Source organism: Amblyraja radiata, chromosome 3 (genome assembly GCF_010909765.2).
Source record: "Amblyraja radiata isolate CabotCenter1 chromosome 3, sAmbRad1.1.pri, whole genome shotgun sequence".
Taxonomy (NCBI): Eukaryota; Metazoa; Chordata; class Chondrichthyes; order Rajiformes; family Rajidae; genus Amblyraja; species Amblyraja radiata.
Window position 1 is genome coordinate 94407181 of NC_045958.1, and position 20246 is coordinate 94427426.

General features: G+C 43.3%; 1 protein-coding gene across 6 annotated transcripts in view; it reads right to left on the reverse strand.

The window, feature by feature from the left end:
- The window catches only part of fam193a (family with sequence similarity 193 member A), a 156987-nt gene extending 138245 nt beyond the window's left edge, over window positions 1–18742 (reverse strand). For 2 of the 6 annotated variants that reach the window (XM_033018372.1, XM_033018371.1), the window contains exon 1: window positions 18225–18682. In XM_033018372.1, coding sequence (XP_032874263.1) covers window positions 18225–18362 — 138 coding nt within the window. In that variant the 5' untranslated portion in view covers window positions 18363–18682. Of the gene's footprint in view, window positions 1–18224 lie in introns of all 6 variants that reach the window. The other 4 variants (XM_033018375.1, XM_033018376.1, XM_033018373.1 and 1 more) reach the window with 4 other exon arrangements.
- Window positions 18743–20246: the final 1504 nt, after the last annotated feature.

Sequence of the window (20246 nt, forward strand, 5' to 3'; positions counted from 1 at the left end):
GGCTCAGTGGTAGAGTGCTCGGCTCATATCCGCAAGGTCGCGAGTTTGCGCCTTGATCCCGGCAGTTACTCGGTCGCGAGTTTGAGTCTTCAATGTCGTTTTTTCTTGCAGAATAAATGTCTGTATGAAATGCAGTGTGTTGAATGAATTCCTGAATTTGTAAATGTGCCCGCAGCATTGAATCACCTCTCGCACTCATGTCACCCTAGCGGGGCTACATGCCCTTTAGGCGGCCTAGCTCGGGGATTCTTGAATCCCCGAGCTAGGTCGCGAGTTTGCGCCTCGATCCTGGCAGTTACTCGGTCGCGAGTTTGTGTCTTCAATGTAGTTTTTTCTTGCAGAATAAATGTTTGTATGAAATGCAGTGTAGGAGAGGTGTACTGACTGTGTGGGCAGAACTTTGGAAGTGATTGCCCACCAGTCTAAAAAGCCGCTGTGTCTCCCTGTCCCTGGGATAGCAGGGGGCGATCAAACAGCACAATACCCCCTCCCCCTCCAACTCCAGAGGAATCCGCTCCCCGATGGGCCGCTATTGCGACAAGTGGCAGTTTGCCCACGGCCCGAGCTGCGCCCCCTCATCCGTCACCCCAAGAACAAGACGTACCTTGCACACCATCAGCTTCTTCCCCTACGTGTTCCTCTGGAGTTGGAGCGGGGCTGGGCTGGAGTTGCTGCTGGCTGTGGGTCTCTGGGATCTCCGTGCTTGCAGTGGGCCTGGGGGGTCGGTGTCCCATTGGTCCTGACGTCTCCGGCCACCCCCCTGGACTGGAGCTGAGACTGGGAACTGTACCGCCCTTGCCCCCTCCCTCTGCAACTGCAAACAACCCCACTCTCCTGCAAGGGCGGTACAGTTCCCGGAGGATGGCAGGTGGCCGGAGACGTCAGGACCAACAGGAACCCGCTCCCCGATGGGCCCCTACGACGCCCCGAGCTGCGCCCCGTCATCTGCAACCCAGGTTCCTCTGTAGTTGGAACCAAATATCTTTGGTTGGAACGGGGCTGGGCTGCTGCTGGCTGTGGGTCTCTGGGATCTCCGTGCTTGCAGTGGGCCTGGGGGTCGGTGTCCCGATGAGGGGGCGCAGCTCGGGGAACGGCTTCTGGTGGTCCTGACGTCTCCGGCCAGTTTGCAGTTTTCCTCTGTAGTTGGAGCGGGGCTGGGCTGGGCTGCTGTTGGCTGTGGGTCTCTGGGATCTCCGTGCTTGCGGTGGGCCTGGTGGTCGATGTCCAATTGATCCTGACGTCTCCGGTGACTGGCACGGTCCTGCTGGAATCGCCGACGCGAAGACAGTGCAAAGCCCCCGCGCCGGTGCAATGGGCGGGGAGCTGGAGAGGGGAGGGAAGGGGTCACACACATGGCCGGGAAGCAGAGGGGTGGGTGTAGGTGGGGTGAAACTGAAGGGAGCGACAATCTGCTGCTGCCTACGCGCTGAATTAAAAAGTTCCCACGCAAGACTCACGATACACTGTGTATCGTCAGTCTACCGTGGGAACTTTTTAACTCAGCGGGCAGGCAGCAGCATATTGTCAATTATTAACCTTCCCGCGCAATATACCCTCACCTTCTCTTTTATGAATGGGGATTTAGTTCCCCTTTCTTCGAGGACCGACCGGAGGTTCCGCTGTCACCTCTGCGGGCCGCCCTCGGTGAACGTTTTCAAGGACCTTTCTTCAAGGACCGAAAAAATGGCCGCTATTCGGAGGTTTTCGTTATTTGGATCTTCGGATAAAAGGTTGTGCACCTGTAGTAGCATAATGAATTTTGAAGTGTATAGACACATCCTATCTGCTCAAGTTCAAACAAATGCCTCAAATTCATTGGCCAGCAGTGCATTCTACAAAGACGATGATCCCAAACATACTGCTAAAGCAACAAAGGAGCTTTTCAAAGCTAAAAAATGGTCAAGTCTTGAGTGGCCAAGCCAATCACCCGATCTGAACCCAATTGAGCATGCCTTTTATATGCTGAAGAGAAAACTGAGGGGAATAGCCCCCAAAACAATCATAAGCTAATACAGCCCTGCAGTGTATCACCAGAGAAGACACCCAGCAACTGGTGATGTCCATGAATCACAGACTTCAAGCAGTCATTGCATGCAAAGGATGTGCAACAAAATACCAGTGCATGACTACTTCCATTTACATGACATTGCTGTGTCCCAAACATCATGGTGCCCTGAAATGGGGGAACGATGGATAAACACTGCTTTAATTTCTACATGGTGAAACCAAAACCAAAATAAAAATGGCCTTTATTAAAATCTGACGATGTGCGCTTTAACCACATGTGATTTTTTTTCTATTACAAATCTCAAATTGTGGAGAAGAGAGGCAAATATATAAATGATGGGTCTTTGTCCCAAACATTATGGAGGGCACTGTGAATCAAAGATCCTATAGCGGAGCTATAGGATCTTTGCTGTAAATGGAGAATAATTTGACCCAGTTAATTATAGGGTGAATTATCGTTGGTGGCAACAATGGGATCAATTAAAGTGATGAATTAACAGAATCACAGATGAGTTCACACCTTCATAGTGGCCTTAATAAGGAAAAACAGAAAGGCACATTTATTACTATAACAATAAAATGCTTTGGTGCATCAGCATGTGTATATTATGCCACCAATGTTGCTGTTTGGAGAAAACAGAACTAGAAAATATTTTTTCCATTCTTATATAAGTGGCAGACTGGGGCTCCATGCATCTTCATGATTGTTCAGGCAGCACTATAAAGTACCATTGAACCATTCTACATAAAAGGTCTGGAAGAGAGTACGGAATGATTACTAACCAATAATCGGGATACTTGGACAGCAAACATGCTGCAGGGAGCAAGTCTTCAAATTAACAGGATAAAGTACAGAAACAGGCCTTTCAGCCCAACTCGTCCTTGCCAATTAAGATGCCTCATCTAAGCTAGTCTGATTTACCCACATATGGCCAAGATCCCTCTATATTGTTCCTATCCAAGTAATGAATGTTTTAAATGCTATTATCACACTCCCTTCAACTACTTTCTCTGGCAGCTCATTCCATAAAATCACCACCTTTTGTCTTAAATAGTTGCCCAGCGGGTTCATTTTGAACCTTTCTACTCTCGCATTAAATCTATGCCCATATGTGCATTCATCCTATATATTCCCCACGATTTATATACCTCTATATCACCTCGCAGCCTCCTGCACTCCAAGGAATAATGTCCTCACCTGTCCAACTACAGGAGATGATTTACGAGGTTGGGAAAAATATGGAAAAGTGTTGTATGCCAAACTATTTCCTGATCAAAAATAGCTGTAGATCACTGCCTGATCATTTATTCAGCCCTCAATAGAACTAACACTGAGCTAAAATAGTTGTAAATTTCTATTGAAATTTAATAGGGGAAAAATGTTCATTGGCACCATGGTATTTACTGATTACAGTGATGTCAATCATGCAAAGATTTCTCACAAATGTCCAAACAGAAATAAACAGCATTGTCAGAAAACATAGTAAACAAAAGTGAGCAAAACACTGTAATCGGACACACATGGAAAAGCAGGTAATTTTGTACTACTGCAATTTGTTAGCAACTTGCAATAATTTGAAATAGCACCCTTCAGCTTGCGCTAAAACAGGAAGCCAAATTAAACAAATTCCTTCTGCCTGTACATGACCCATGTTCCTCTAATCCCTACACATTCATGTGTCCATCTATTAAATTGCACTCGCCTATGTGCCTTCAGCACCACTTCTCGCAAAACATTCTAAGCACCATCCACTTTGTGAAAAAGAAACCTTGCCCTGCATATCACCTTTAAACTTTCACCTTTGATCTTAAAGCTATGCCCTCCAATAATTGAAATTTCCACCCTGGAAATTTATGCCTATCTACACCTTAATGTTATAAACTTCTATTGGCCTCCAACACTCCAAAGAAAACAATCCAAGTTTGTTCAACTGCTCCTTGTAGTTCCTCTTCTTGCGCATGGCATGCACAACCTGTAAGACAACTTGATCTGTTTGATCTTCTGTTTGTGCACGCCAGGTTGATTGCATTCGTCAAAACAGCATAGACCACGTGAAGGTTGCAATCTCCCTTGTAGTTAATACCCTCTTATCCAGGCAGCTTCCTGGTAATCCTTTTCTGCACCCTCTCCAAAACCTCCACATCCAACGGGGCAACTAGAGCTGCACACAATACTCCAAATGCAGTTTCATTTAGCTTAAGGATACAGCGCAGAAACAGGCCCTTCAGCCCATCAAGTCCATGCCAACCTGCGATCCACGCACGCTAACGCTATCCGACACACACTAGGGGCAGTTTTACAATTTTACTGAACTAATTAACCTACAAACATATACGTCTTTGAAGTGTGAGAGGAAACCAGAGCTTCAGAGAACCCACGCAGGTAACGGGGAGAACGTAGAAACTCCATATAGACAGCACCCGTAATCAAGATCGGACCCATGCCTTCAGCGCTGTAAGACAGCAACTCTACCGCTGCGCCACCGTGCCGTCCTCTAACTGTCGCCACCCACTGTACCAACATTTTTATAAAGCAAAATTCAATGCCCTGACTTCATGGGAATGATGATTCAGTCCTCCAGAATTCCCCTTAGGAAACACTATTTGAAAACGTCACACTGCTGTGTTAATTAATGCACTTAAGCATTGATTATTGTGGCTCTCCCTGTTCTCCAAGTGTGTCCCTAGTGTCAGTGGGCATTTCCTAGGAAGCACGGGATAGATGAACTACTGAGAAGTGCATTACAGTACGAGATAAACCAGCATCCTTCTGTAGATCACAATATGCTTGGGTCAAAATAAACAGCTGCTTCTGGCAGCTGCATGGCTGCCATTAACGTGGCCGGAAGATGTTACATGACAAAGCAGCAAAAAGGATATAGTTTGTTTTCATAACTAGATTAGACAGTTGAACTTTCCCTGTAATTACATAATTTGACAAGCATGAGGAAAAGGAAGAAATCCACTTCAGTCACCCTCAACTTCCCCGCAACTGGTTGACTGAAGAACTTTTTGTCAGTTGTATTCAAGCGATGTGCTCATTGTTTTCCACTGTAGCATCATAACAAATCTGTGACAGCTTCCATCCAATATAAATGTCAGATGGATTCTGCGAGAATCCCCTCCAGTAACCTTCTCACCACTAATGTTAGGCTCACCAGCCTGTAAGATTTGTAATGTATGATGAGCATTTGATGTCTCTGAGCCTGTACTTCCTGGAGATCAGAAGGTTAAGGGGGGACCTAATTGAAACTTAAAGCCCTGTCCCACTGTACGAGTTCATTCAAGAACTCTCCCGAGATTTAAAAAAAATCAAACTCGTGGAAGCACATAGAATGTACGTAGCGGGTACGTCGGAGCTCGGGACGTCTCTTAGCGGCTAGTAACGCTAACGGCAGATACTCGGAAAACGCGGTAAGCTCGTGAAGATTTTTCAACATGTTGAAAAATGTCCACGAGAGCCCCGAGTACCTACGAGCGGCCATTACCGTAAATCTCAGAGTTCAAACTCGGGAGAACTCTTGAATGAACTCGTACCGTGGGACAGGGCTTTTAGAGTGTATGTGGAGAGGCTGTTTCCACAAGTGGGAGAGTCTGGGACCAGAATGCACAGCCTTAGAATAAAAGGATGTCCCCTTGGAAAGGAAATGAGGAGGAATTTCTTTAATCAGAGGATGATAAATCTGTGGAATTCATTACTACAATGGCTGTGAAGTCCAAGTCATTTGGGTATTTTTAAAGCAGAGATTGACAGGTTCTTGATTAATAAGGGTGTCAAAGGTTACAGGAGAAGGCAGGAGAATGGGATTGAGGGGGAAAGATAGATCAGCCATGATTGAACGGCTGAGTGGACTCAATGAACTGAATGGCCTAAATCTGCTCCTGTGACTTATGTACTTATGAACTTATCCTTGGCTTGAATTTACAGCCCCTCTTAAATAAAGGCAGAACATTAGTTGCCCTCCATTCTTCCAGTAACTCCCCCACAACTAATGACCCAAATCTCTGTCAAGGCCTCAGCAGCTTCTTGCCTAACTTCTCACAATGTTCCAGGAAACACAACATCTTAGGGTATACCTGGTTAGGCCCAAAGGCTTTAGCAACCCAAGAACACAAAACTCTTATCTTCCACCTCATTCCAAAAATTTCAGTAACCACTAGGTTAAAATGTGTTTAAAGACCGATGTTTCATTCTCTGTATATGTTGAAATTCCAATAACAAAACCAGCTACCTTAATTACCACAATGGAAAAGGGCAGCAGGGAACACCACCTGCTGGCTCCCCTCCAAATCACCAAGTCACACACCATCCAGCCTCGCCAACGAATTGCTGTTCCTTCGTTGTTGTTGGGTCATAAGTGATAGGAGCAGAATTAGGCCATTCGACCCATCAAGTCTACTCCGCCATTCAATCATGGCTGATCTATCTCCTCCTCCTAACCCCACTCTGCTGCCTTCTTCCCATAAACAAGCTACCCAGTACTATCATTGCAATGATTCAAGGAGGTGGCATAATACACCATCAAAGGACATTTGCAAATGAATAATAAATGCTTGCTTTCTCACTGACACCCACACCCTGAATAAATTAACCTTGGACGTATAATTGCATTTCTTTAAATTGAAATACATTAAAAGATAGTACAGTTGACATTAGTCAAATAATGCAGTTAAACCCTGCAATTTTTCCAAAACATACCACAAACTGTTGCAGTGTTCTACAAAATCTCCAGTAGTGCTTTAGAATCAGAAAACAATTGACCCAAAGCATGACTATCATACAGATCAGGTTCATCCCTAAATTAAACAATATTAGTGAAGTCCACTAAGGAAATGTCTGTTCAAATGGTCCAACAGCAATAAATGTGGGGGTATACAAAAGTGTCAGCTAAAGCAACGGAGAAGCGGATTTGTTCTTAAAATGCTTAAAACAGGTACATGCAAGCTACAGCTCAAAGGCATATAGCACTCATATACTTGCAAAAGAACCCTTGAAAGAAAGGCAAGTTAATCTTACTTGTTCTTCCAAGGTTTTTTTTATATTTCTTGGGCTGGTCAGTATGCAAATTTGGATTTTTTAGATAGATTTGTTTTGACCACAGTGGCCTCAAAGTAAACATCCTAATTTGAACTTAAGTTCAAAGAAACACAAATGCATAAAATTGAGAGGAATAAAATAACATTCCACTGGACTCTATGACTTCATAATATATGCATTCCATGTATATAAAGATTGGATACTTATTGCGGCACACTCAAATATGACTATGTCTGAAGTGGTAAAGTAATGATCCAAACAATCACGTTCCCATTATTGTTCATTAACACATTGCTAATGAAAGAGAATTTAGAGTCATTGTAATAATGATGTCCAAATAATTTCTATCGTATCGTTCATTTGCCCATTAACTTTGCTTAGTGTGCAACATCATCGTATTGAAAGTGAACAATTTGTTCTCCTTGACATTTATTCAAATCTATTGTGAAAATGAATGCATTTGCTCCACCGCCATTTTAAGCAGGATATTTGCGACCATACTTGCTAAGTGCAAAACTTTTCCTTCTGTTAAGCAAAACACAAATTGCTGGAGTAACTCAGCAGGCCAGGCAGCATCTGCAGAAAACATCAACAGATGAAGTTTTGGGTCCACAGAGTCAAGAGAGTTTTATTGTCATATGTCCCAGATAGGACAATGAAATTCTTGCTTGCTGCAGCACAACAAAATATGTAAACATAATACATACCGGGAGAAGAAAAAAGTTCAGTGTGTGTATACACATGCACCCATACTCAATCTCAATAAATAACAAATATAGTGCAATAATAATGATAGTCTGTTGCAGCTCAGAGCTTTGATGTAAACAGGATTGTGGGCCCTCATCCTTCCCCTACGGAAGTCCACAATCAGTTCCTTGGTTTTACTGAAGTTGAGAGCCAGGTTGTTGTGCTGGCACCATATGATCAGTCGGTCGATCTCACTTCTATACTCTGACTCAGAACCATCTGTGATTCGTCCAACAACAGTCGGCAAACTTGATCTTGGAGTTCGCACCATGTACAGCTACGCAGTCATGGGTATAGAGTGAGTAAATCAGGGGGCTGAGCACGCAGCCTTGAGGTGCTCCCGTACTGATTGTTACTGAGGATAAAGTGTTTCTGCCAATTTGAACTGACAGTGGTCAGTGGATGAGGAAGTCAAGGATCCAATTGCAGAGACCCTTCTACAACCACTCAACATAAACGCTCATCTCTTACCCTTTCTACCACTGGAAACAAGTTTATTCTTGCCTACTGTCAAAGCCCTTGATGATTGAGCATTTCAGTTAAATCTCATCTCTTTTCAACTTCTGAAAGAACAATTCCAGTTTATCCATTCTCTACACATTAGACCAACATCCCTGCTACAATGCTAGCATATATCCCTGCCTCAGAAGTGGTAATCTGTTTTTGCAAAGTGTGCCCAGAATTTAATACAGTACTTCAACCAGGGCCTATCCAGATTTAGTATCATTTCTTTGTTTTTGTTCTATATGTCTCTATTTATAAACCAATGAATACCATGTTTGTTTAACAGCCTTTTTGATTTATCCTGTCACCTCTCAAGACTTGTGCACATAATCTCACAGCTGTGTTCCTACACTTCTTTCAATTGTACCATTTAGTTTATATTGCCTCACCTCAGCCTTCTTACCGAAATTCACCATTTCACACTTCTCAGTTAAAGTACATCTGCTATGTGCTAATCCAATTTATAAATCTGTTTCTATCATACTGAAACTTGTTACTATCTTCACTGTTTACTATATTTATGAGTTTGGTGTTATCTGCAAACTTTAAAATTAAGGCGTATACCAAGTCATTGATATATATCCCCTTCTACAGCCCCCCCCCCCCCCCCCCCCCCACCCACCCACATGGACAGGTGTGGCACATTGGCTCAGCAGAGTTGCTGCCTAACAGCGGCAACGACCCGGGTTTAATCGTGACTACAGATGCTGTCTGTATGGAGTTTGCATATTCTCCCTGTGACCGCGTGGGTTTTCTCCGAGTGCTCCGGTTTCCTCCCACACTCCAAAGTCGTGCAGGTTTGTAAACTGTCCCTAGTGTGTATGTGCTCGTGGGTCATCACTGGTCGGCGCAGACTCAGTGGGCCGAAGAGCCTGTTTCCACACTGTATCTCCAAAGTCTAAAGGAGAGTGGGAATATCCTTGATAATATTCATCTGTCCACAAAGTTGTCAATGTTCACACATCCAATGCTAGATTCCCAAGCCATACTAAGGTACACCATTCCTTTCTCGATCTGAAGGCATAACCATTCCAAAACTTTCTCCTTTCTGTCTCTTAGCCACAGTAGTTGCAAGAAAATCCCAATTTTAAATGTGCTGGGTTTAGGTTTATTATTGTCACATGTACTGAGATACAATGAAAAGCGTTGTTTTGCATGCTATCCAAACAGATCAGATATACCGTACATAGATACATGGGTTCAAACTCAAGTATAATTGGCAGAGCAAAGGGGAAGACACAGAGTGCAGAATATAAATCTCAGCAATGTAGTGCATCAGTCCTCAGAAGCGTACAGGTGAATCGAACAGTAACCTAGCTTATGGAAGGACCATTCTGAAACCTGATAACAAAGGGGAGGAAGCTGTTCTAGAGTCTGATGGTGTGCACTATCAAGCTTCTGCACCGTCTGCCAGATGGGAGCAGGGAGAAGGGGGTATCACCAGCATCAGACGTCTTTGATTATGTTGGCTGCTTCTCCAAGGCTGCGTGAAGCATAGATGGAGTCAATGGTGGGGTCTGGTCTGTGCAATGGACTAGGCTACATGCATAACTCTCAGCAATTTCTTGGAGTACTGTGCTTAATCAAAAGATTTTTACATCTGGATACACAAAATTAGTTGCTATTCCTCTATCAATTCTCTCCATTAAATGAACTATTTTCTCAAATTATTTCTAAATCCCTGTATTTTTAAGCCAGTCTGTATTTTATTATATCATGTTGGGATGAAGCACAATCTTATGACAAATATGACTGAAACACATTAAGTCCTTAAATTAATGAGCTTGCTCCAATACAATCTCCATTATGCAAAGACCAATTCAAAAGATATAATCAAAAATCAACCATGACGCAAATCGGTTGGAGTGAATTGGGATCTGCTTATTCAAAAGGGCAAGCATTGGTTCAACATCTCAAATGATATCCAGTACGTCCAACGCTGCTGAACTTCCACAAAACTGCAGTTAAGTGCCAGTCTAGATTATGCCTTCTGGTTCAGGATTCTGATTTAAACCCAAAATCCTTAGAGGTAATAGCGCTACCACTGAATTGCAGCTGGCACAATCTTAATGAGAATCAGATACCTCGTGCTTCATTTACAACTCCTTTATCCAAACTATGCTGGATTTTAATCCAGATATTTCATAAAATAAGAGACAAGAGTACAATTAGGCCATTCGGCCCATCAAGTCTACTCTGCCATTCAATCATGGCGGATCTATCTCTCCTTCCTAACCCCTGCCTTCACCCCATAACCTCTGACACCCGTACTAATCAAGAATCTATCTATCTCTGCCTTAAATATATCCATTGACTTGGCCTCCGCTGCCTTTTGTGGCAACGAATTCCACAGATTCACCACCCTCTGACTAAAGAAATTCCTCATCTCCTTCCTAAAAGAACGTCCTTTAATTATAAGGCTCTGACCTCAAGTTCTAGACTCTCCCACTAGTGGAAACATCCTCTCTATCCAAGCCGTTCACTATTCTGTATGTTTCATTGAGGTTCCCCCTCATTCTTCTAAACTCCAACGAATATAGGCCCTCAAATATTTACAATGCGTTTCCTATGCACTTCATCTTTCCTTACTAAAAAAAGTGGCCGTTTGAGTTGATGTCCATGCACGAGAAATTCCACCCGCTCACTTGTTTTCTCTTGTAACATCTCCCTATATTTCCATCATCTCCCCCAAGATTCTATCACTCACCCACACATCAAGAGCGATTTACAGTGGACAATTATGCCACCAACCCACATCTCTTTGTGGTGTGGAATGGGGAACATCAAGGAAAAATCCACACGGTCAGCACCAAATGTGAGGATTGAACCAAGATCACTGCAGCTGTGAGGAGGTAATTCCACCAGCTGCACAATGAACAGCCCCAGTTTGAAGTAAAGGGATGATGTGCTAAAACCCCTCATTAAGCCATCCAAATCCCACTACATTAAATAAAACTAATTACCAAATGTCCTTCATTCCCTCTCGTCTGGTAGTTTATGCTTCTGCTATTAATGTACTACCTGAGTCGACTGCCGAAGATGCCATACTGAGAAGAGAAACAATGCTGCTCACATTAGCAGCATTGGTGAAAAGCACCACTTGCTCAAAAGATTCCATGGGCTTTTGACAAGCTGCACACAGACAGGATGCTTCCCTTGATGCTAGCATGTAAAACTGGAGATCAGCACATGTAAATGCAAATGCTATGAATCTGAAACAAATGCTAGAGTCCAGCCAGTCAAGCAGCATCTGTTGGAAGGGAAATCAGTTCACATTTTGGGTCAGCAAACCTTAGACCAGAGCTCACCATTTAAAAGGGGTTGTCCGTTTGGACAAGACATGATATTTTCTCAAAGGATTGTGAGTGTTTGGAAGTCTTTTCTCAAGGGGTGGCGGAAGACAAGTCTGTCAACATTTTAAAGACATAAGTAAATATACACTTGATAAGCAGGGAAGTTAAAGATATCTACGGGTAAAAGGGAAGATGTGCTGAGGTTACAATCAAATCAGTCATGATATTATTATATGTCTGGACAGGCCTGTAAAACCAACTATTCCCGCTCCTAATTTGTAGAGTAAAGGCTTGTCCCTCTTGGGCCATCATTTATGCGACAGGCCGATAGTGACGGTCCCGTGAGAGTCGCGCGCGTCATCATGGGCCCGCACAGCCGTCTGGAGCACGTGACGTCATTTAAAGTGGACACAAAATGCAGGAATAACTCAGCGGGACTGACAGCATCTCTGGAGAGAAGCAATGGGTGACGTTTCGGGTTGAAACTCTTCTTCAGTCTGAAAGAAGGGTCTTGAGCCGAAACGTCATCCATTCCTTCTCTCCAGAGATGCTGCCGGTCCCGCTGAGTTACCCCTGCATTTTGTGTCTATCTTCAATCTTCTTGGTCCCGCTCTGGGAGTAGAAGTGGGGGCCGATCCGGGTCCGCAATGGCCGTGAGCCCCAGGCTGAGTTCGACGAACGTTTGCCTGCTTCTGCTGCTGTTGGAGGTGAGACGTTGCGTCAGGGTCTTGGGCCTGTCCCACTTTGGCCGTCAGTTACGCGACAGGCCGGTGGCGCACGAAGATTTCGTACAGGACGAAATCCACACTCCTCCACACCACTCTATGCGCCCGTCCCCGCGCTACCCACATGCTAGCAGACAGCGTAAATGGCGCGCGAAAGACAGCCAAGTGGGACAGGCCCTTTACAATTACAACACACAGAAGACTCAATAACCGCAAAACAGCGATCCCTGTAGTTCATACCTCAATCTGGGGGAGCTAGAAAAAACATGGTATGTACAAAGTACAGATACAACTATACTCAAATATTTCAACTTATCTAGCCAAAAATGTGTTAATATTTTAAAAACACAGACTATAATCACAGGTTGAATTAGTAACTTCCAAAAATCTTTTGCCACATTATTAGCTGAGAACATGATGCAACTTTCACACGAGACACAACCTCTGGTCTTACTGTATTTCTCTCTCATAACAACCAGGAAGCCACACCAGCTAAATTCAAATCTCACCTGAGTAGAGGAGGAATCCTGAAACCAAACTCTGGAGACATAGGAACTAAAGACAAACCGCTCAAAAAGTTGAAGAATTTTATGAAAGACAGCAAAGCAATAAGGTTTACCAAGGAAGCACCAGGAATTAGGACATCGTATCTGCACAAATCGCTAATAACAGTAGAGCAATGATAATCAGAGTAATTGGCACAAAAGATGAGAAAATTAAAGTAGTGAAAAGTTGTCAGACTGAATTAAGTTATGTGCAGCAAATGGTGGGATTTAAATAAAGAGCAAGAATTTGGGAAGTTGAGAAACTGGGAGTGAGTGAAGATTAATAAACACGGGGCTGTCCATATATAGGGAGTTTCTACGTTCTCCCTGTGACTGCGTGGGTGTTCTCCATGTGCTCCCGTTTCCTCAAACATTCCAAAACGTACAGATTTATAGGTTAATCGGCTTTTGTAAAAATTGTAAATTATCCCTAGTGTGAACGATAGTGCTAGTAGTGTACAGCTCCACATTATCACTAAAAGTTTAAAAGTCTAAAAACTAAATAAAATGACGTAGCATATAGTATTTTAAATCTGAAATGAAAGAGGTTCAGTTTAGTTCAGATATGGTTGGCCCTTGATATTTCTTGTAGTGCAGTGGAGCAGCAGTGGGGTGGCTGCCTCACAGCGCCAGATACCCGGGTTCAATCCTGACCTCGGGTGCTGTCGGTACGGAGTTTGTACGTTTTACCTGCGACCACTGGGTTTTGTCCAAATGCTCCGGTTTTCTCCCACATTCCAAAGACGTGCAGGTTTCTAAGATAATTGGCTTCAATAACTATCCCCAGTGTGTAGGATAGTGGAGTTATCATTGGTCGACGCAGGCTTGGTGGGCCGAAGGGTCTGTTTCCACAACCTCGAAGAAAAATATATTGTCGCTGCATTTATGGTAGTTAGAATGAAATTGATTCATAAAAATGACCAATCTCCAGTGCAGATCACTTGGTCCATGTCCTATGCTGAGCTAAAAATGAATGGTTTACTTTCCAATTCCATTTCTTCACTCCTTCCCTATTGCAATCTTCAAATTTTCATTTTCATATCATGCCTGATTCGGCTTCATATGTAACTTTCAATCTTAATATACTTTCATGGGAATAAATTTCCCCTGGTTGGAAGCTGGAACCAAGGGCCATCCATCTCAGGTCGATATGAAGCAGACTTGCATTTATATGGCTTTTTTGTTTATGACCTCGAGCATCCTGATGCACCTTATAACCAAAGAAATAAGGTAAGTGCAGTAGCAATATGATGAAGAGAAATATCTTCATTCCGAAAGTTTCAACCCAAATTCTTCCACTGAGGCTTAAGGTAGAGGAATGTTCAGTCATTCATTATATTTAGTTGAGGTTTCTGATAACAAGGATAAGGCAGGAAATTGACATTATATTAGAAGATCACTCATGACCTTATGGAATAAAACTTCAGTGACCACGTGGCACATTCTGGGCTAATTCTGATTTTTTTTCTCCGCATTACTGAACCAACATTGTGTGAAAAACTGTCAAATTTTCTATATTGTTATTTGCCTCACCTCCACAGCTTTAGCGAATACATCCTGATATTTTCTAATATTCGGTATTATGGTGAATTACATTGCACCTTTTCCATGGCACCTGTCCTGAAGCAAGCCAGACTGCACGACACTCTGCGATACAAGTACCACTGCGGCAAATAGAGCAGTCTTTCTAATGCATTGGAAAAGCGAAATGTGGAAGGTAACAAAGTGCACAAATAACGTAGTAACAATACTGGGTGGTTGGTATAAGAAATGAGCTGCCAGAAGAAGTGGTAGAGGCTGGTACAGTAACAACATTTAAAAGACATTTGGACAGGTAAATGGTTAGGAAAGGTTTAGATATGGGTAAATGGGACTAGTTTGGATGGGGCCACCTGGCCAGCATGGATTATTTAGATTGAAGGGTACATTTCTACGCTGTATCACTACAACACAACAGGTCAAATATAAGCACAAATACATTATTCAATTCCCCAGCAAACTAACCAGACTAGTATGATACGTAGATAAAAAAGCTGGAGAAACTCAGCGGGTGAGGCAGCATCTATGGAGCGAAGGAATAAGCGACGCTTCGGGTCTAGGCCCCTCCCCAGCCAGTCTGGGGAGGGGTCTCTACCTGAAGCGTCGCTTATTCCTTCGCTCCATAGATGCTGCCTCACCCGCTGAGTTTCTCCAGCTTTTTTGTCTACCTTCGATTTTTCCAGCATCTGCAGTTCTTTCTTACACAGACTAGTATGATACAGTCCTTTAACAAGAAAAGGACAGATGACACCAATAATAAAATTCAAGAGTGTCACTTTTTCTCACCATGGCGGTGCACAAAATACACCAATGAAATACCTGTTCTAAAGAAGTCTGTTGAGGACAGAAGGTCAGCCAATCCCTCATGTAATGTATGCTTAATCGATACCATTTCAGTTTTTAAATGCACACACAAATACGGTCTGTATATATCAAAAACAGTCATTCTAGCTCATAAAAAACTACCCGTGCTAATCCTTGAAAGTCAGCATTAGAAATTTGAACCCATTATTTTGTGAGAAAGCAAATTCCCATTATAAAATTAAATACGATAACTCAAAGTAAAAATGTTTTCAATGTGTCCTATTAATGTGAAGTAGTTACTACAAATAACTAACCACAAGTACATCACACACAACAGAATTTCTGGTTATCCATACCACTGAGATAATTAACTGATCAAAACAGCCAATTCTCAACCCCCAAGCAAACTCGTGAAAATGGGAACTTTCCCTTCTTGGTTCATTCCTTTGTTATCTATTGTCCCAGTGTAAATACTGCATTTAGATATGCACCAGCAAGATTCACTTGTCTTGCAGACAATCTCAGCTTCCAAAAGCAGTGATTCTTTACTGCTTTACATCAAATACTAGCTTCAATTTCTGTATAATCACAAAACTTGCAACTGCACAAGTTGACTACTAATATCCTCAAAATACATATACACAATGTGATGCATGGTATGTTATGCATGTTTGATACTAGATTGCTCATCTCTAAATGATTAAAATAGGAGAGCATATTTAAATAGAATTAACACAGAAGGGAAGCAAGCAAGGAAGCGTTTTCAAGGCTAAAATTATCACCTGGGATACAAATAATGAAAATAATTGGATCCATGTAATACACTAACATTTTTTCCACACTATTTCCACTTGTTGAAATACAATGAGAACACGAAGTTAAACATTCTATGTTAGGGCATTAAGTGTGATTTCAAACATAATGCTTACAAACTATTGGGAGGCTGTTCGGTCAGGTGTCAGGAAAACATTTAACTTTCATCCTTCACTTGCATCCCAAACCATCAAAAATCAAAAGATTACCTCTTCTAAGATATTTACATGGAAAAGCTGCAAAAGTCAATTTAAAATTTGGCCAGGACCACCTGCTTCCACCATATCACCCGATTAAGCTCAACCCATCTGTTAATTAAAGCATTATTCATACTTTTACTTAATGCTAGATCACAGACCATTTCAAAGCTTTGACAGCTTTGCATTCTCCATAAGCCTAAATAAACATCCATAACACCGACAATAAACCTAACATGCACCTCCCAACCTCCCTCTTCCCAATGTCCTCAATTTTCAAATTTTCATCCTTATACACAACACTGTTACCCTCCGCCACAATTCAAAGAACATTCTTCGATCCTAGCCCTTCACCACATCACTGCCGGATGCACCTCCAGCTGTTTTAATCTTCAACCGAATCTCCAACGCACTCAGTCTCTTCAAAACTCTTCATTGACCGAGCTCTTTGCCCCTCCTCTCAATAACCCTGCTTTGTCAGTCGACTCAATGTCAGTTTCTATCCATGGTATTCCTAAAACCTACTTTGGACAATGCTAGTTTTTTTTTTCCTATCAAGCATCCCTTAAATATCCATTCTTGGTTTCAAAAATAGAGAAATCACTATTAAACCAGAGTTTTTCTTAGGTTTAACATCACATCAATGTCCATTCAGCTAGATCACTTATTTCAGACTAGATACCTTTATTCCAAATCAAAATCACATATCAAAATCGATTGTGTATGAAATGAAGATCTAGTCAGAAAATGTTATCTTATGTCAAGGTATGCGTTAAGGTCAAACCAAAATAAAATTTATAAAATATTACTACCAGGTGACAGTGCATAGCTCAAACACTCGACTAACTTGTTACTACGCGTTAAAGATGTTGTACTGAACAGGGGCAAGATAGTATAGTATAATGCTTTCATAAAGGCAAGTTTTATTTTGTATCCAGGAACAACCAAGCTTTTAAAATTATTTCCTCCAAAATAGCATTAAAATGGGCACAATAAACATTCCAAAATTGAAAGTAGGCTCATGATTAAAGTATCCAGCACTTTGCAAAACAATAGACAGTATTATCAATGTGAATTCTCTTCATAATACAGTACATACTGCACAATAAGCAAGGCACTTCACATCCAGGAAGCAAAATACACCTAAAGCACAGCTAAAAAAAATATCAGGCAAACAAATCAAAGTCAACCTTACACATGACATCGTTCTTGTTTAAAAAGATCCATACATTAAACCGTAATATGAAAAGAGGATCAAGCGACACTTGGGGGCAGGGGCAACATACACATAAATACATTCTAATGATATTCAATACAAACAACATGTAAAGATAATCAAACACCATTTGGCAATGGGGAAAACTTATATGAATACATTCTTATGATGTAAGCTACATAGAGATAATCAAACAGCGTTTGTGCTGTGGGGACATACATTTATACACTCTCATGATATCTGACACCAACTAGTTGAGAGGATCAAACGGTGTTTGGGGAGGGGGAAACAGATTTTAAGGCATTCTAATGATATCTGATGCAAACTGGTCGAAGAGAGGATCAAACAGCATTTGGGGAAGAGGGAAAATACATGAATACGTTCGAATAATATTTGATGTAAGCTACACGGAGAGGATCAAACAGGGGGGACGGGACATACATTCTAATAATAATTACTCCTGTTAGGGGGAACATACATTAATACATTCTAATAATGAAAACTACTTCTGTTGGGGGTGAACATACATTAACTACTTCTATGTGTGTGTGCGTGTGTGTGGGAGGGAGCTGAAGTCTTAAGTTGGATGCAGACACATCCTTGCTTTAATTGCCTCCCGGGGAGAAGGAGGGTTACTTGGGGGAAGAGTGGGAAGGCCTAAATAAAATCCCCGGGCTGGCTTTCCGACGGTCCGTTTGCACGCTCCCCCTCGGCCCTGCCGGGGAGGGGGACGCGCGGGGGGGGGGGTTTACATTCGAACCGGAGCTGGGCGGCCTCGGCCCTCGGGCCCGCTTACCTCCCCGTGTAAGGTGCCGTTGGCCCCGCCGCTGCTCGGCGGCGCCAGGGCTTTCTGCTGCCGGCTCACCGTCTTGCCGCCACCGCCGCCCCGCTTGTTCTTCCTGCGCTTGGCCCGCTTGGCATCGGCCGGACTCATGTCGGGCGGAGGGGAGGGGAGAGGAGGCCGCTGGCCGGGGGGGAGAGGGAGGGAGGGAGGGCGGGTGGTTGCCGGGCTGGCGGCTCGTCTGTCCGTCTGTCTGTCTGTCCGGGCTGGGGGGTGGGGACCGTCTCCCTCTCCCTTTCTCTTTAACCCCCTCTCTCTTGGAGCAGAGGCGAGGGTCAGGTGGAGGGAGGGAGGGAGGATGATGGCGCTGTGTCTGTGTAGACGAGGGAGGGGGGAGAAGCTGCGAGACGTCCCCAGCTCCAGCTCCCCTCTACTGACAGGATCCGAACCGAACCGACCCGACTCCAATATGGCGGCGAGTGCGGGGCCCTATCCCGGCCGCCACCGCGCCAGCTCCCCACCGCCGCACACCTCCCACCGCGCCTGCGCCGCCGCCGCGCTGCACGCCGGACCTTGTAGTCCTATCCGCTCCCCCCCCCCCCCCACACACACACACACACACACAACCGCTGGATCCAGATGTGCGAAAAGGTGAATGTGTTATTGTCATATCGCCCAGTCGGAACAATGACATTCTGACTTTCAGCTGCGCAACAGTAAACATTGTACTCTGTAAACAATATTATTAACGAAAAAGTTCAGTGTGTATGTATAAAAATGTGTCATAGAAACATAGAAATTAGGTGCAGGAGTAGGCCATTCGGCCCTTCGAGCCTGCACCGCCATTTAATATGATCATGGCTGATCATCCAACTCAGTATCCTGTACCTGCCTTCTCTCCATACCCCCTGATCCCTTTAGCCACATCTAACTCCCTCTTAAATATAGCCAATGAACTGGCCTCAACTACCTTCTGTGGCAGAGAATTCCAGAGATTCACCACTCTCTGTGTGATAAAATGTTTTCCTCATCTCGGTCCTAAAAGATTTCCCCCTTATCCTTAAACCGTGACCCCTTGTTCTGGACTTCCCCAACATCGGAAACAATCTTCCTGCATCTAGCCTGTCCAACCCCTTAAGAATTTTGTAAGTTTCTATAAGATCCCCCCTCAATCTTCTAAATTCTAGCGAGTACAAACCGAGTCGATCCAGTCTTTCTTCATATGAAAGTCCTGACATCCCAGGAATCAGTCTGGTGAACCTTCTCTGTACTCCCTCTATGGCAAGAATGTCTTTCCTCAGATTAGGAGACCATAGTGTCTATATATATATATATTTATAATAGTTTACAGAGTACAATGTGTATATATAAATATATATGGCTGGAACACATTTGCAGAGTTGGTGGTGGAGGCAGACATAATAGTCGAGTTTACGAGATTTTTGGATATGAAGGGAATAGAGGGATATGGATTATATGAAGGCCGATAAGAGTTGGTCTTGGCATCATGTCAATGGTTCTATTCTGTGCTGTTCCATGTTTGTAATATAGTTCTCAGCAGTGCAGTGCAATCGGCCCAGAGGAACCTTTTGTCTGAAGAAAGATCCTGACCTGAAATGACACCTATCCATTTGTGTCCTTTTTTGTAAACTAACATCTGCACTTCCTTGTTTCTACCTAACTGAGTTACTCCAGCACTTTCTGTCCTTTTTTTGTAAACCAACACCTGCAGTTTCTTGTTTCCATAAAAGGTACAGGAGTAACTCCGCGGGTCAGTCAGCATATCTGGAGAACATGGATGGGTGACTTTTCAGTTTGGGGCTCTTCTTCAGACTGATTGAAAGGAGGGAGAAGAAAGCTAGAAGAGATGAGAAGCAGGACAAAGCATGGCAGGTAATTGGTTGACGCAGAGGGATTTTGTGACAGGCAGCTGTTTTTCGGAGATCCTATCCATGTTCTTCAGATGTTCTGCCTGACCTGCTGAATTACTGCAGCACCTCGTGTCCTTTTTTTGTAAACCAGCTGCATTTCCTTGTC